General features: G+C 38.6%; 1 protein-coding gene across 1 annotated transcript in view; it reads right to left on the bottom strand.

The window, feature by feature from the left end:
- The window catches only part of unc5da (unc-5 netrin receptor Da), a 264333-nt gene that overhangs the window by 21666 nt on the left and 224858 nt on the right, over positions 1–17809 (bottom strand). The window contains exons 9-11 of the mRNA XM_073824489.1: positions 16333–16521; positions 6699–7103; positions 3304–3388 (exon numbers count right to left, since the gene is read on the bottom strand). Coding sequence (XP_073680590.1) covers positions 3304–3388; positions 6699–7103; positions 16333–16521 — 679 coding nt within the window. The remainder of the gene's footprint in view (positions 1–3303; positions 3389–6698; positions 7104–16332; positions 16522–17809) is intronic.

Below are 17809 nucleotides of genomic sequence, written 5' to 3'. Positions count from 1 at the left end.
GCATTCAAATCTGGGGGGTTAAAACTTTTGAACAAAATCGAGATTTTATTTTGCTTAAATATCATGTTTTTTATTTATTTAGTACTGCTCTTCAGAGGCTACAGAGGATATTTACATGTTTCCCAGAAAACAAAATAAGTTAAATTTACCCTAATCTACAATTTAAAAAAGTTTTCAGCTCTTAATGCATTATTTTTTTCTTTTGAAGCATCAGTGAGAGTTTGAACCTTCTGTAATAGTTGCAAATGCGTCCCTCAGTTGTCCTCAGTGTGAAAAGATGGATCTCAAAATCATACAGTCATTGTTGAAATGGCCCAAATACACAAAATGCTGAAAAACCAAAGAATTTGTGGGACCTGAATGATTTTTCTGAAGAACAGCGGCCAGTTTAACTGTTCAGGACGAACAAGGGACTCATGAACAACTATGACAAAAATCATTCAGATAACAATACAGCATTAAGAATCAAGTGTATGTAAACTTTTGAATTGGGTCATTTTTACAAACTATTATTTTCTCTTGTGGACTATATGTAAACATCTTTTATGTGAAATATCTTATTCAGAAGTAAATAAAAAAATAGCATGCATTTTCTATGATGCCTTTTTTGCTGATTTTGCAAGGCGTATGTAAACTTTTGACCTCAACTATATGTAAATATTTATATATATTTATATGAGGTAACAATGCTAGAAGCGTGATTCTACAAGTTATAAGAAATTTTGATTAATAAAATCTATTTAAAATGAATAAACATGTTATTAGTTATGCAACGCTCTAAAATACTTCAGTAGAAATTCTGAGCTAAAAGTATTTTTTAAAGTCATTAATCCTTAACTAGTAAATCACGAACAATTACAAGTCATGTAAATTAATTTGTTTAAAACAGCAGGAACACTGAAGAACATTTAGTTCCTAAAACTTCATTATTCATCTAATTAAATTATTTTATTCTGATCATAATAACTTGCAGAAACTAGGAGTGTACATATATTAAAAACAGTTTTAAAAAAAGCTGAGGGAAAGGGGAGGTCACGTGGAGATGGGGGACCTTGGAGACAAAAACGCTGATAAGCACTGATTTAGCATGCTCACATTGTAGCGTGATGTCCACAGCGCTGGTCTCAGGTCGAGTACAGTGCCATTGTTTCAGAGTCACCATCTTTTTTCCCCCTTGTTGCGACAGGATGGCACAGCTGGCTGATAACCTGCTTGACTCGGATGTGTTTAACCACTCTCGCACACAGGCCCAGCATACTAACGCTATAAAAGTACACCTTTCTAAATGAGCCCCAGGAGAGCCGGTCGCACCTAGCTGCCTTCAATATACAGGCCTGCCGTCGCAATACAGCGCTGCGTCTGAAACACAATGCCGGCACTCAGCAGAGAGCGAGACTGACTGACTGCTGGATACAGCAAGCGGGGGCAAGATTGATGGTAAGAATGGGAAATTGAGGTATAGAAAGTAAGAAATGGGAATAAAATGAAAAGTGCCCTACTGATAACACCAGCATGTTGTGTTCTGGATGCTGGTGTGATACCCATCATTACCACCTTGGCCTACCAGCTTTACCAAGCATGATTCTTGGATGGCAAGCTACTTTTTGCTAGTGAACAACATAGCTAGACAAGTTCACCAGCTGGAAAAGCTTTAAACCAGCAATTTGTTTGTGAGAAAAAAACTAATCTTTATTCAAAGACTAAACAAGATCATTTATCTCACACTGTATTTTTTCTTGTTTTAAGCAAAAACTAACAATATTCTGATAGATTTTTCAGAAAACAAGACTTAATATTTTAAGTTACTTTGCTTCTCAAGTAAATGTATCTTAATTTAAGATATTTGCAAAGGAAAACAGGACAAAAATAAAACAAAACTAAAACTAAAACCATTCCCCTCCCCCATTTTTGTCACTTATAAAAATAAATGTAAAAAAAACAAAAAACTTTTAGCTAGTTTTCAAGGCAAAATATATTATTTTCATTTACATTTTCATCAACTCAAATGAGAATTAATAAATATATATATAAATATATCACCCAAAACTCAAAATAAAATTAAAATTAAAATAAATCAAATCAAATCAAAAACCCACAACAAAATTAGTTAAACTTTAAATGAAAATGAATTAATAACAAATATATATAGATATATTACCGAAAACCAAAAATCTAATAAAAATGAAAACAAACCAATAAAATAAAATAAAAAACCTACAACAAAATTACTAAAACTTTAAATGAAAATTAATAATAAATAATAAACATTCATATATTACCCAAAAACTAATACAAATTAATAAATAAATAAAATAAAAACAAAAACTACTAAAACTTTAAATGAAAAAAAAAAAAAAATAAATAAAATATATATATATATATATATATATATATATATATATATATATATATAGATATTTCAATCATACTAAAATAACACTAAACCTAATGGTCATTATTTTTGATCAATTATGTAATTATTTCTATTGATATTGTTCAGTATATAATGACTGATAAGTTTTTATCCATCATCCTCTATGCTCTTGTTTTAGAGCTAGTTCTAAAGGTAAAACATTGAATTTACATTTAGCTTAACTGGTGAACTAAAATAACTAAAACGCAAATACAAACCAATAAAAAAATATATATACATTACCAAAACACAAAATCTAAAAATAAATTAATTAATAATAATAATAAAAAAATGACTTAAATGTTAACTATTTACAATAAAATTGGGAAAAAAAATAAAATAAAAAAATGATAAGAATTAATAAGAAATATAATAGCATTTTTTAATCAAACTAAAATAACACTAAAACTAATGGTTTTGGTCAATTTGTTTTTTTTTTAAATAACTTTTATTGATATTTTTCAGTGTTGAATGACTGATAAGGTTTTGTCCGTCATCTTCTATGCATGCCTTGGCAACAAAAGCCCGTTTTCAAGGTAAAATATCACATTTTTATTTAGTTTAACTTGGTGTACTAAAATAACTAAATCTCAAATGAAAACTAATAAAAAATAAATAGATATATTACCTAAAACCTAATAAAAACAGATAGATAGATAGATAGACAGAGTTTTGTCTTCTACGTATTTCCTTGTTTGTTGCAATTCTCCTCAAAGGACCTTAGAATTTGGCTAAAATTAGTTATCTTATAAGACAGCATAATTAAGTTGGATCAGCCTTTCTGTCATGCCTTAAAATTCTCTTTCCGTAGGCAGCTCTGTAGGTTTTGGGACAGAGCAGAAAAGCAAGTACAGTCTCGAGTTTTTGCGTCAGCGTCCTGGATATATTACCTGGAGTCCTGCTGGGTAATGCTCATGTACAGTTCCCAGGTTGTGTCCTCTTCAATCGCACCGTGCGGCACCAGCAAACTCACACCTAGCCAAAGATAAGACACACACACACACACACACACACACACACACACACACACACACACACACACACACACACACACACCACACACACACACACACACACACACACACACACACACACACACACAGAAAAGCAAACAATTTATATGATCTGACAACATGACGGAATGGGACTTAGATGCTAAACTGGAACAAACAAAGTTCCTCTTTTGGAAACACCCTTAATTTCCCAGAAGCCCTTTCAGCAGAATGAATAGTTCACAGTATGAGCCTGGAATTTAGAAACAGCAGAACATTCTTCTTGTGGGACTCGTGCATGACAACGCGTCTTCTTAAAAATCAATTCAAAGCCTCTCTTTACGAAGGCTTGTGTACAACGCACATGTGCACACACCTTGTGAAGTGACAAGGCGCCTGTAGAGTTGTTAGAGTCACTATTCGGCTGTAAAGGTCTTAAAAAGGCTGAGCAAGAACTCCAGCACGCTTCAACAGATGCACTAGCCTCTAACCTTTCTCACACACTTTTGCCAGCCTGTCAAGGCTCTTTACTGCATGTGACAGGATCAGAGGTGGAAAAGAGCAAGGGAGTGTAAAGGAGGCAGAGGGAGAGAGAGATGGACCCTAGAGACTTCTAAATCAATGCCGCCCTGCTGGTCTGTCTGCCTCTCTGTCAGTTGCCCCCTCTCTCAGCCACTGGGTGCTGTGTGCACAGCCTCACTAACGCACAGCACAGCCACTGGATATACTGCGCGTCAGAGAGAAAGACATGAAAAGAGAAACGGAGAGAGAGTAACGAAGAGACTGGTGTGTGTGTGCGCACCAGCTTGTCTCTGCCTAGACTTATGAAGTTATTTTGGTGTAGAACCACCCACTTAAATAGGACATATAAACAACCAATCAAATTGTATTATTCATTTTGATTTTTATGTGGAATATTTTTTTTTAACTAGCTATAACTAAAATAAAATATTACATAATACATTAAATAAAATGTTAAATAAAGAAAAATAAAATGTATTATATATACACTACCAGTCAGAAGTTTTTGAAGAAGACATTTCTGCTCACCAAGCCTGCGTTTGTTTGAAAGCACAAATATTTTTACTATTCAAAAATAACTGTCTATTTTAATATATTTTTAAATGTAATTTATTCCTGTGATTTCAAAGCTTAATTTTTAGCATTAATTACTCCAGTCACATGGTTCAGAAATCAGTCTAATATTCTGATTTGCTGCTCAAAAAAACATTTATTATTATTATGTTAAAAACACATTTTTTTCAGGGTTCTTTGATGAATAGAAAGCGCAGAAGAACAGCATTTATCTGAAATAGAAATCTTTTGTAACATTATAAATGTCTTTATCATCACTTCTGATCATTTTAAAGCATCCTTGCTAAATAAAAGTATTAATTTCTATCATTTCTTTGCCAAAAAAAATACTGACTCCAAGCTTTTGAAAGGTAGAGTGTATACTGTTACAAAAGCTTTTTATTTCAGATAAATGCTGATCCTGAAAAAGAATCCGGAAAAAGATGAACTGTTTTAAATATTGATAATAATAATGACAAAAATGTTTAATGAACAACAAATCAGCATATTAGAATAATTTCTGAAGGATCATGCGACACTGAAGACTGGAGTAATGATTCTGAAAATGTAACTTTGATCACAAGAATAAATTATGTTTTTAAAATATATTCAAATAGAAAGCAGTTATTTTAAATAGTGAAAATATTTCACAATATCACTGCTTTTGCTGTATTTTGGATCAGAAAAATGCAGGACTGGCGAGCAGAAGAGACTTCTTAAAAAAAAAACATAAAAAAATCTTACTGTCCAAAAACCTTTACTGGTAATGTATATATACAACAGTTTTTTCTGGGTCTCGAATCTGATTGGTAAAGAGCCTTTCACAGGCGTGCTATAGTCTAGTGATAACAGAACTCCAACCATTTCACCGTTTGTATTTCTTACAGTGAGTGTCATGGCGGATGCCCAAATCCACCATAATTTTATAAATAATACTATTTTTGTGTCATGGAATTAGTTTTAGATGTTTTTAGGTGAGACTTCGGTAACACTTTATTTTAAGGATCAGGAATTAGACAGTAATTAACGACTAATAACTGCATTTGTAGATGACTAGTTATGGACTTGTATGCCATTACAAGCTATTTATAAGGCCTTTATTGGCTGTTGTCTTATGTTGGTCTTATAGACCCTTTATATTTGTTTCTGTCCTCACAGTGTACTAATTAGCTAAACATAAAACAAACTAATAGCTTGTTTTGTGCAAATTACAAACTTCATAAGTTCTCAGTAAACTATGTGAATGTGTAGCTTATAAGTATGAAATAAATATAGAATAGGCATTTCATCAGACATTTAAATTAGCTGAAAAACATTTACACAAAAGCAGTCTTATAGCAGTTGTTCCATACTAATAAATGATTAATAAACAAAATATTCCCCATTCCTTAATTTATTAACAGCTAACAAGCACATTTCTCACTAATAAATGCTGTATTACTTCAGATTATGTTCCCTATTCTAAAGTAGAAAAGAGACATGATTGCAGTGAAGAATTCTGTCTTTATTGTTTGATGGTTCAACAAGAGAACAAACTACAGATGAGACACATCTGCAAACTTTCATGTTGCTTGTCTACTTTAGAATAGGGAACATAATCTGAAGTTATACTGAATGTATTAGTGAGAAATTTGCTTGTTAGCTATTAATAAATTCAGGGAATGGGGAATATTTAGTTTTTAAATCATCTGTTAGTATGGAACAACTGCTAGAAAGACTGTGCTTTTGCTTAAAAGTGTTTTTCTGTTAATTGCAATGTCTGTGATGAAATGCCTATTCTATATTTATTTTATACTTATAAGCTACACATTCACATAGTGTATTGAGAACTTATAAAGTGTCTAATTCACACAATACAAGCTATTAGTTTGTTTTATGTTTAGCTAATTAATACACTGTTAGGACAGAAACAAGTATAAAGGGTCTATAAGACAAAAATAAGACAACAACCAATAAAGGCCTTATAAATAGCTTGTAATGGCATACAAGTCCATAACTAGTCACTTACAAATGCAGTTATTAGTCATTAATTACTGTCTAATTCCTGATCCTTAAAATAAAGTGTTACCGAGACTTCAAATATGTGTTTGTTAATAAAGAGCTATGTTGATGTTAATAAAATGCATATTTGAAAATTTGCTTCTGTGCAGTTCATGTAGTGTGTTTGATTCTCTCTCACTTCTTTTTTAATCCTTCTACAGCAGGCATTAAACACACACCTGCGTTGGGCACCACCAGCCGTCCTCCGCCGTGCCCGAACACCCCGCTGGTCCTGAGTGGTCGCTTGCAAGTCGTCATATTGGAGACAAGCGCTGGCTGCACGGGAGCCAGCTGGCTCTTCCCCCTCCCACCCAGCGTGCCTCCACCACCTCCGATCTCCTGAACCACACCGCGAGGAAACGTTTGGGATGGTGCTTTTGCATGATACTCCGCCCTCTCAGACACACCCAGGGACACCATAAAGGAGCTGTGAACTTTGACCTTGAGGTCAGGAAGGGGGTCGAAGAGCGCAGGTTCAGGGATGAGCTCCTTCTCCATGGAGTCAGGAAAACAGATGGGGCCGGTGTAGGTCCGTGACACGGTCAGGTCTGGCTGCATGGAGGAGTTCATTAACAGAGGGTTACCTGGAACACAAATGGAATTCAGAAATGCGTTTAAAGGGGACATCGATTGCAATATTCACTTTTACATGTTTGCTTATAAATGCTTAGCAATGTGTGGACACAACCACCCTACAATGATAAAAATATATGTACTCTTTTTTAACCCCCCAAAAACCTAAACAGTCTCAATTATCAAGCTGTTTGGATTTTCTGAGCAGTATGACGTCATATTGATCAGGCCACGCCAACAGCTGCTGACAGACTGTCCCGTATTAGCATATTTCCGCCATTTTCTTGTCTCGTAAGCAATGCAGTTGTTTGGTAGTTAGATGTAAAAGTGAACTTAAGAGTCTTCATTTTCTCCCAACATCAGAGCCACTGAGAACGCAGTGGATTAGTTTTGTTTTTTATGATAACACACCACAAAATAAACAAAAAAGAGGGGAGGGGTGAGCAGTAGCTTATTATCATTTAAAGAGACATGCACCGAAAGGGGTCACTCTGAACAGAGCTGTTTTTGACACAGTACAAAAGTTTTGTTTTACACAACCATTGAGGAATTTCAACAAAAGTAGTTTGCAGACATTTCATGAAGACCCTAAGGAATCATACCAAATGGGCATTCGTTATCTGCTTTAAAATGCTACTCATACACAGAATGACTTCAGTACACATTAACATGTTTTTAGCTTTTTAATTTTTTTTGCCTTGGGATTAAAGTAATAATTAGGTGGCATGAATCTTAAAAAATATTTGAATTGGTGTTTAGCTATTTGTTTTAATATTAGATTTTCTTGATTAATATTAATATAGAAAACCTCATAAAAATAATAACAAAACTTACCTTAAAACTAATTTGGACTTTTTCAAATTATTTATGAATACATTCGCCTGTATTCATGGTGTATGGAAAAATATGCATTATTATTACTTAGGACAAGAATTACTTGAAACGTTTTTAAATGAATTATAAAACCAACAAGAATTTCAGAATCTTAGACATCCTTGGTTTGACTCAGACACAGCTTGAAAATCGTGTGTGCGTCACAGACAAATTGCAGTACTTTCGCTGACAACATTTTTGTATGCTAGACCATCAATGATACGTTAGTGCACAACTATAAGCCAAGATTTGTACATTAGGTCCACCATACACATAACATTTTGACTTTATGTTGATGAGTAGACCTTCACTGTATCTGAGCGTACAGTATTCTCCTGAAAGATCTGCAGGTTTCCAAGGAATTCAAACATCCATCATTCAAAAAGTTGTCTACAGTACATTTCTATGTTTGTTTAACAAATCATTTAATATTTAGCAGACATTAAATATTTATTGGACATTAATAATTGAATAATGCCTTCACTCACCAATATGAGTGTACTACCCTCAGCAACTTTTAACACAGCTCAATCCATTCTGCAGGATTTTTTTCCCACAGTAATATATATATATATATATATATATATATATATATATATATATATTGTGGCGAGGCGTCTGCCCGCCCCCCTAATTTTCATCACCACCCCGTCCCGTATTCGCCGCCCTTCTCCAGGCTCCCGACGGGAGTGGGTGTGTAGGGGAGAGGAGGGGCGTGTAATCGGCTCGGGCTGGCGGCGTGTGATGGGGACACCTGATGTAAATGAAGCCTCATCACCGCCGCTGTTTAAATCCCGAGCGCGCCTCTCCTCGGGAGACCGGTCTCTTTCCCCCGTGCATGCACGCTGGTGTCCTCGCGGGTCCAGGAGGGGGTGAAGAGGGAATCCCGCGCCACAAGAGTTTGGAGAGCCGCCGGACCCGCGGTCCGGTTGAGGCCGCCAGAAGCCGCCGCCCCAGCGCCGGACAGCTCGAGAGGGATGAGCCTGCCGGAGATGCCGCCGCCCTAGCACCCCGGCGCTAGCATGGAAAGCGCCCGCGGCCGCCGGACTCCGCCCCTCTCCTGGACCCTTCCCCTCTGAACACTACCGTTCCGTCACGCTGCCCCAGCACCCGAGGACACCAGACTCCCCTTTTATTTTGGACACTGTTTTACTTTATGGACTCACTTTCCCTTATTTTCTGTTTAATAAAAGCCTCTCCGAGGCCTGACGCCACACCCACTGTGTCTGTCGTTTGCCCCTCCCGCCACAGTGGTGGAGAATGCGGGCAAGGCGGGGCTTAGACAGCGCAGTGGGCAACACCTGATGACGTCATCCCCTCTCGCTCGCAAAAGTTCGTGAAAACCCGGACAGGGACGGAGGAACGACGGAGACGGCCTCCCAGCCGCAAGAAGGGTAAGTGATGTTTCAGTTAGTCACTTATCCTGCGGTTGGTTGAGGCTGTCGACTAATACCGGTTTTTCTGTCCCTGTTCCGGTACGCGGCGAGAGGGAGCGTTGCCTTGGAGAGGAATCCCCGCCCACTCCGACCGCTGGAGCCTGGATGAGGAAGGTAGCACTCCTGCGTGGGCGGCGACCTTAGGACGGGGATGTCGCTTGGGGGGGGGAATGTGGCGAGGCGTCTGCCCGCCCCCCTAATTTTCATCACCACCCCGTCCCGTATTCGCCGCCCTTCTCCAGGCTCCCGACGGGAGTGGGTGTGTAGGGGAGAGGAGGGGCGTGTAATCGGCTCGGGCTGGCGGCGTGTGATGGGGACACCTGATGTAAATGAAGCCTCATCACCGCCGCTGTTTAAATCCCGAGCGCGCCTCTCCTCGGGAGACCGGTCTCTTTCCCCCGTGCATGCACGCTGGTGTCCTCGCGGGTCCAGGAGGGGGTGAAGAGGGAATCCCGCGCCACAAGAGTTTGGAGAGCCGCCGGACCCGCGGTCCGGTTGAGGCCGCCAGAAGCCGCCGCCCCAGCGCCGGACAGCTCGAGAGGGATGAGCCTGCCGGAGATGCCGCCGCCCTAGCACCCCGGCGCTAGCATGGAAAGCGCCCGCGGCCGCCGGACTCCGCCCCTCTCCTGGACCCTTCCCCTCTGAACACTACCGTTCCGTCACGCTGCCCCAGCACCCGAGGACACCAGACTCCCCTTTTATTTTGGACACTGTTTTACTTTATGGACTCACTTTCCCTTATTTTCTGTTTAATAAAAGCCTCTCCGAGGCCTGACGCCACACCCACTGTGTCTGTCGTTTGCCCCTCCCGCCACAATATATATATATATATATATATATATATATATATATAAACAACTGTTCTTTCTGGTCCTCAAATCTTATTGACTAAGAAGAGTACAATACAATACTCTAGTGATGTCAGAACTTCAACTGTTTGTATCACTCTACTTGCGGTATTTCTCCCAGCGAGTGTCATGGAGGATGTCCAAATCCACTATAGTGTCATGGGATATATTTTAAGGAGTTTTTTTAGGTGAGAATGTACTTGTTTAGACTTCAAATATGCATTTTGTTATTTAAAGAAAAATAGCTTCAATGTTTTTGGAGAGGAGAGCTCCAGGACATCAGCGGCCACTCAGCACTCATGAACCCTCCGAGAGCATCCTCACCTTGGCCAGATCTTCTCGAATTTGCCACTGGCTCTGATGTCTCTATAGTGGTTAAACGTGAGATATTATTCATTTTGGGGAAATCTAATGGGCAGTCTTTGGTTTTATTAATCTATTTTTATTCCAGAGCGAATAGTTTTGGCTGAAGGGCAAAATCTCATCACGTTATATTTTACACAAATTTAATATTGTATATTAGAGCGCTGCCTTTGTACTTTTGACTGAATAGTATAGCAACTTTTATTATTACTATTCAATAAATAATATTTTATATAAATAATAGTAGTAGTATTGGGATATGGTGTGTGTGTTCATGATGGTGATTTTAGTTACATTGTTCTGCCGACAATGATGCAGACAAGAGACAGTTTTTATGAGTCAGCAGTAAAGACTTTTTTATTAAAAGAGACTGAAACAGGGTTGTAAACAAGGAAGTTATTTTTACTCTTTACAACAGCTTGTAAGATACAGCCAAGAAAAGCACTGAGTAGCGCTGTCATCAGAAAAATCAGTGTTCCAACCAATCAGCGTCAGGGGTTTGGTGTTGTGGACTTTCGCTCCGCCTCCCTCAAATCCCAGCACCAGTAGGAAAGTCCACAACACCAAACCCCTGACGCTGATTGGTTGGAACACTGTTTGTTTATGTGTGGAAAGGTTGGTAGTGCCGATTGTTTTTTTGGCATATCTCGGACCCTAGGCTGACCAGAGAGACGCGTTTTTTTCACAGACAATTTATGGGGCAGGCAGCGAGCGGATCGTGAAGAAAGGTCAGCTGAAATAGACACTTTATGTTTTAGGCTAGAAATCGCTGATACAACCTTTAACAGATGAAAGGATATTACGACAGAGATATCGCTCTACTTACTAGTTTTAAAGTGACGTTTTTGAATTAGTAACAAAGGCTTGGGCTTAGCTGTTAAACTGTCAAACTTACATTTGAATCCATGGAGGAAAAAAGTAGTTTGCACAAAAAAGACACTATAATTTCTTATGTATTTACTAGGGCTGCCCGCTAATAGTAGAATAACCATTAGTCAATGAGAAGAGGCTTGGTCGATTAAAATTTTATTGCTTAGTTGCAGAAAAAAAAAATATTCACAGGAAGTGGCGAAGTCATGCAGTCTATCATTCATCGACCTCAAATATGGCTTTTAATCTGAAAGATGTATGTAGTAGCAACTTTACATGGCCACTGAATCTAATTTTAACCTAGAAAAATGTGCGCTAGTCGAGTGTCTGTAAAGAGCGTGGAAGCTGAATGGTAGCACGCTTACTGCCAAAGGAGGCTCAGGTGCGGTCATTTGCTTTTAAAATACTCTGTCATTTTTGGTCATACAGATAAAAGTAATACATCTTTCGAATCTGTAAAGACTCTACGTGTATTTGTGTGCACTCACAATAACAATGAAACGTTGCGCTTTTGTAAAATAATTCAAGCAAACAGGATGCGCTTTCTGCCGTCTCTGTCTCTGTGAACTCGAGCACGAAACTTCGAAACTCGAAGTATACTGAAAATGTATATCTATAGAAAGTGAAATGTCTACTTTCAAATAAACCAATTCAAACAGAAAACAAATATTTTAGATTATGTGCATACAGCATACCGCAGGGGTCACCAAACTTGATCCTGAAGGGCCAGTGTCCTGCAGAGTTTAGCTCCAACTTGCCTCAACACACCTGCCTGGAAGTTTCAAGTACACCTATTAAGACCTTGATTAGCTGGTTTAAGTGTGTTTGATTAGGGTTGGAGCTAAACTCTGTAGGACACTGGCCCTCCAGGACCGAGTGTGGTGACCCCTGGCTTACAGGCACACCACTACTACGGAGATGACGAGTCAGTGTCGCCGACTTCATCTCTTAAGGCAAAAACAAAGAAAGCAATAGTTTATCAATAAATTATTAAAACGTTAATGCAGTCTTCTTTCTGTTTTTCCCTAACGCATTCATAAATATTATATCTGCCCGTGCACAGTGGCAAGCTTTTTTTGCATTCGGTTGAGTGCTTATTAGGCTATGTAGGCAATTAGAGGCTCATTATTATGATGAAAATGAACGGCAATAAAATAAATGGCCACTAGTCAACCAGAAAGGGCAGCCCTAGTATTTACACACTAATGCCGTTGAACTGTTGTATAAACACAATATCACACTCGTAGCAGTGCAATATAGCTATATATCGGCGCACTGTGATTATCTACGACACATGGACTGTGGTCTCATGCCGTGTGTCATAGATAATCACAGCCGTGCCGATATACAGCCATAACGCACTGCTACAAGTGTGACAATGCATATGTAAGATACATGATATTACTTTTTAATAGCAGGCAATGGAGACAGATGCTTTCCAGATGGTGGGCAGCATCTACCAGGAGGGTCTAAGTGAATCATGGTAAGCAGCCAAACCTTGATATGTAGCCCTTATACAACTCTTAGCATAAAATTGAGCCAAAAACATTTCTTAAAAAGATGAAATATGAAGGAAGCGAATGTCTCCAGTTATCAAAATGAACTATCAAGACAAATGCAACAACAATCTTTCGATTATTAGAAGCAGCTGTTACAGCAGTGTGAAGTGATCCCACTTGTTTCATTATGAGCTCTGCCGAGAGCTTTGACAGATCACGCAAACGCATCACACTCACACAGACACCCCTCAATCTGTTTTATTCATCAAAAAGAGACGGCTGAACGAGAGCACTTCCCTAAGAGAGGTGGCGAAAAGAGGTGTGAGAGGGACTCATTTTCTCTTTCTCAGATTGGACTGAGGCCCAGGAGGATAGACTGCAGCTCGCACTTGAAACCTCTCCTTCGGCACATCTATTCAAAATCTAAATGTGTGAGAGTTGTCACACAAGGCTAAAGGTTCCGATCTCCATGACAACAGTTGTCTTGCTTGATACAAGTGTCTATCAAAGTCGTTCTCTGCTGTACGTGTATTGGCAGCGCTGTCAAAAATCTGTCACCTAGGCAACACGCTTATTGCAACGATATTTCAACAGTTTTGTGGAGTCGTAAATGCATCAGCGAATGAGTCGAGATTTCCATAGTGATCAGATCTCTAGGCATATGCATTTAAAGTGAACTGCATCAACTAGCACATTTCAATTCATTAAATCCAACTATCCATTCATCCATCGTTATTGCTTTTCAGCAAATCAGTTATGACTACTAATGTCGCCTAATTAATATTCAGTCTGACTGATATGGTTTATAACGGATCTTCCCTCACTTTTTGGATCCATTTATCCATCCATCATCCGTCTCTAAGCATTTGACGGGTACGCTGTGGCATCTATCACCTCACTGTGTTTAGCTCCTCAACGAGCACTTTGAAACTTCCTGTCGAGACATCTGGTGATACGCGTGCGTGTTTGTGTGTCTGTAGTGATGGTGGTGTTTAGTGGGCCGAGGAGAGTGATAGCACTGCGAACAGGCCCTATTACTGAACAGACAAGCAAGAGAGAACTAGTGCTCCGCTCTCTGCACCCCTCCATCAACATCAATCTCTTTTTCTGGGGGCGTCAGATGGGCCAAAGGAGAGGAGACGAGAGACATGGAAAGTAAATCAACTAACACCCTCTAGCTCGGGTTTAGAACACAGACGCAAAGAGACAAGAAACAGAGGGAAGTGAGGGAATGTTCTACTAGAAATTCAGAAAGGGAAAATAAAAATTTCACAAGGTATGTTTTTCTTACCCAGGTAATTGGAAAGCAAATGACTCTTTAAAAAAAAGAATTATATTTTAGTTATCCAGTCAAGAGGCATCATTGTGGAAAAAATTATTACTCATCTTTTATTTACATTTGAACAAAAAGTGGCATGTCCAAAATTATTCATACTCTTCTCAATGATCAATAGAAAAGCCTTTATTGGCTATTACAGCAATCAAATGCTTCCTATAATTGCTGAGCAGCTTTTTGCATGTCTCCACTGGTATTTTTGGCCATTCATTTTTAGCGATGAGCTCCAACTATTTCAGGTTGGAGGGTCTCCTTGCCATCACCCTGATCTTTAGCTCCCTCCACAGATTCTCAATTGGATTTAAATCAGGACTCTGTCTGGGCCACTGCAAAATGTTAATGTTTTTGTCTGCTAACCATTTCTTCGCCACTTTTGCTGTGTGTTTTGGGTCGTTGTCGTGCTGAAATGTCCACTGGTGCCCAAGGCCAAGTTTCTCTGCAGACTGCCTGATGTTGTTGTTGAGAATTTTGATGTATTGCTCCTTTTTCATGGTGCCATTTACTGTGATTAGGTTCCCTGGTCCACCAGCTGAAAAACACCCCCAAAACATTAGGTTCCCACCACCATGTTTGACAGTGGGGATGGTGTTCTTAGGGTTGAAGGCTTCTCCTTTTTTACGCCAAATGAAGGCTACATCATTGTGGCCAAACAATTCAATTTTTGTTTCACCTGACCATAAAACAGAAGACCAGAAGTCTTCTTCTTTGTCCAGATGAGCATTTGCAAAGGCCAAGCGGGCTTTTGTGTGCCTTATCTGGAGAAGTGGTGTCCTCCTTGGTCTGCGTCCGTGGAACCCAGCGGTGTGCAGTGTCCGTTGGTCTGTCTGCCTTGAGATGTTGCCACCAGCAGAGCCCAGATTCATCATGATGGCCTTGGTGGTGATCCTTGGATTCTTTTTTACCTCTCTCACTATCCTCCTGACCAGCACAGGTGTCACTTTTGGCTTCTGACCACATCCTCTGAGATTTTTCACAGTGCGGAACGTGTTGTATTCTTTAATAATACTATGCACTGTAGCCACTGGAACTTCAAAACATTTAGATATAGTCTTATAGCCACAATGCGCAGCCACAGGTCCTCAGTGAGCTCCTTTATCTTAGCCATGACTGTCCACAAACTAACAGCAGAGAGCTTCTGTTTTTCACCTGTTGAGTTGATTAAAACAGCTGTTCCCAATGAATTAGGTAATTAGGATGCTTTAGAACAGCTTGGACTATTTGGAATGGTACAGAACTTTGGGTAAATAGGAAGCTCTTAAGAAAAATTAATTATATTACTTACTTATATTACTCTTGAAAAATTATTTATTTTACTCTTTAGCAAATGGTCAGTGAAAATCTTTTAGAAAAAGCTGATTGTCAACCGTTGGAGATCCAATAACTACGTACTTCCTATTAATTTTAGATTAAAGATAGATTTATATTTACATATTTAGATTTATATTACATATATATATTTTTTATAATAGCTTTATTTATAGATTTTGCTATTTTTTGCAATTGCCATCTAAAATAAATAGATTTAAAAAAAAAAAAAAATCTGGATCATGGTAACCAAGTCTCAAAATGATAAATTATGTTGGAACTGAAACTTGCATTTGTCTCTGTTGTTCAAACCTGAAGGCAAATGGAGATCAAAATGAACTAATGCATCAACAGTCTTTCAGTTATTAGAACCAGCTGTGAGAAATATAACAAAACAAAAAATAGAACAAGATAAACCCTTGTTTTTTTGTGTTCTAAAAAGTATATAGTGAAGCTTAGAACAAGAAACAATTTGCCTATGGCATGAAAAAAAAATCTTAATTCAAAGCATCTTTAACATTTGAATGGAGTTTTCAGGTTAAACAGTTCATGCTGAATTAACTGTAGGAAACTGTGGGGAAAATAAAAAGCAAAAAGAAATTGCTTTTTCAGTTTTTTTTTTTTTTCACAGTTCTGCCTTACAAACACTGTAATTATGGCGTGAGTCATTCATGCACTTGGATCAATTTGTAGTTGATGTTTTCGCTCACCTTGCCTTGCACTTTTGAAGCTGAAGGACTGAAATCCTCCGGTCAGCGCAGACGAGTCGATGACATCAACGCCGTACTCGCTTTGGTTCCGCCTGTACAATGTTACAGCAATGACCAGCACGACCACGGTAACTACACCCGCAGCCAAACCCGAGTAGAGCGCTACATCATTATTGCCCTCCATATCAGCTGAAAAAAAGAGAAAATGATTTTGAAGGGAAATACACAATGACAGAGCAATGACTGTGGTTCTTTGAACATTGTTATATAAAAGTATTTGTTTATTTGCCCAAATTTCCATCAGGGATCTCATTTTGATGTACACAGATGCAACACAGCCACAAATAAAATACATAACCATAAAACACCTTCATCACACAAGTCTCGCTTTCGCTCTTAGTCTCTCTAATGCTCCCACTTTCCCAGACACCTCCAGCACTAATGAAAATTCTCTAGCGACGGGCGATTACAATCAGCCCTCAACCGCACACCTGACTCTCAACACGAACACACGCAGGGAATCTGGCAAAGCAAAAACAGCGAACTTTCCACAGGGATTTCGTGACAACGCGGCTCATTATATTATCTCATCTGTAGTGATTAGGCCCTATCTACCGACTCCTTCACGCAAACAATTCAACCAGGACACTCTGAACAACAGACAGAACAAAGAAGAGCTAGCATGTCGTTTCTGAGCATTCTAAAGCCTCTAGACGGGTGGGGAACATCAGACAAAGCCAGCGGCTATGAAAACACTAGCCAGAAACATGTGGAGCTGCACTAACAGCAAACAGAGCAGGTTAATTGGGAGCTCTGGAAAAGTTTGGCAGGCTAATGAATCTCTTTTTGCACTCGTGTTTGGGTATTTGCTCACTTGGCTGCCTTTTCTTTTTGTTTTCCTCCTCCTTTGCTGCGTAACCTTCGCATTCCCTTTAGCCTGGAGTTCAAATGATATCAAAAAAAGTGTCCAATGTTTTTTTTTTTTTCTCTATTGAATCATGAAGTGTGGGCAGGCATCAAACTGCACACACAATTTTATTTATTATAAACATTATAAATATAATTTAGTTTGACTTTATTTATTTTTTTAAGAAATTAAAACGTTGAAATTATTCAAGTAAGGATGCATTAAATTGATCAAAGGTGACAGTGAAGACTTTTACAATGTTTATACATACATATATTGTTACATGTCTGCCTCTGTTTTCACCCACGGACTTTATGTTATTGGTTTCTCCCTAGGTTTGGTTTCTTCCTGCTCGTTTATTTAATCTGGTACACCTGTCTTTGTAATTACCCTCACAGTATTTAAGTCTTGAGTTCTTCCCTGTTTCTTTGTCTGCTATTGTCTACGTTACGTGTGTTTGGAATTCCCCTGCTCCTGTTTATCGTGTATTTGTTATCGTGGATTATATTAAAAGACTGTTCTTGGAATATCCTGCCTTGTGCTCTCCTTTCAGCCACCAGCATATATATA

Source organism: Garra rufa, chromosome 19, assembly GCF_049309525.1.
Source record: "Garra rufa chromosome 19, GarRuf1.0, whole genome shotgun sequence".
Lineage (NCBI taxonomy): Eukaryota > Metazoa > Chordata > Actinopteri > Cypriniformes > Cyprinidae > Garra > Garra rufa.
The sequence above is the reverse complement of the archived record's forward strand: the minus strand, read 5'-3'. Positions and strand labels throughout refer to the sequence as shown.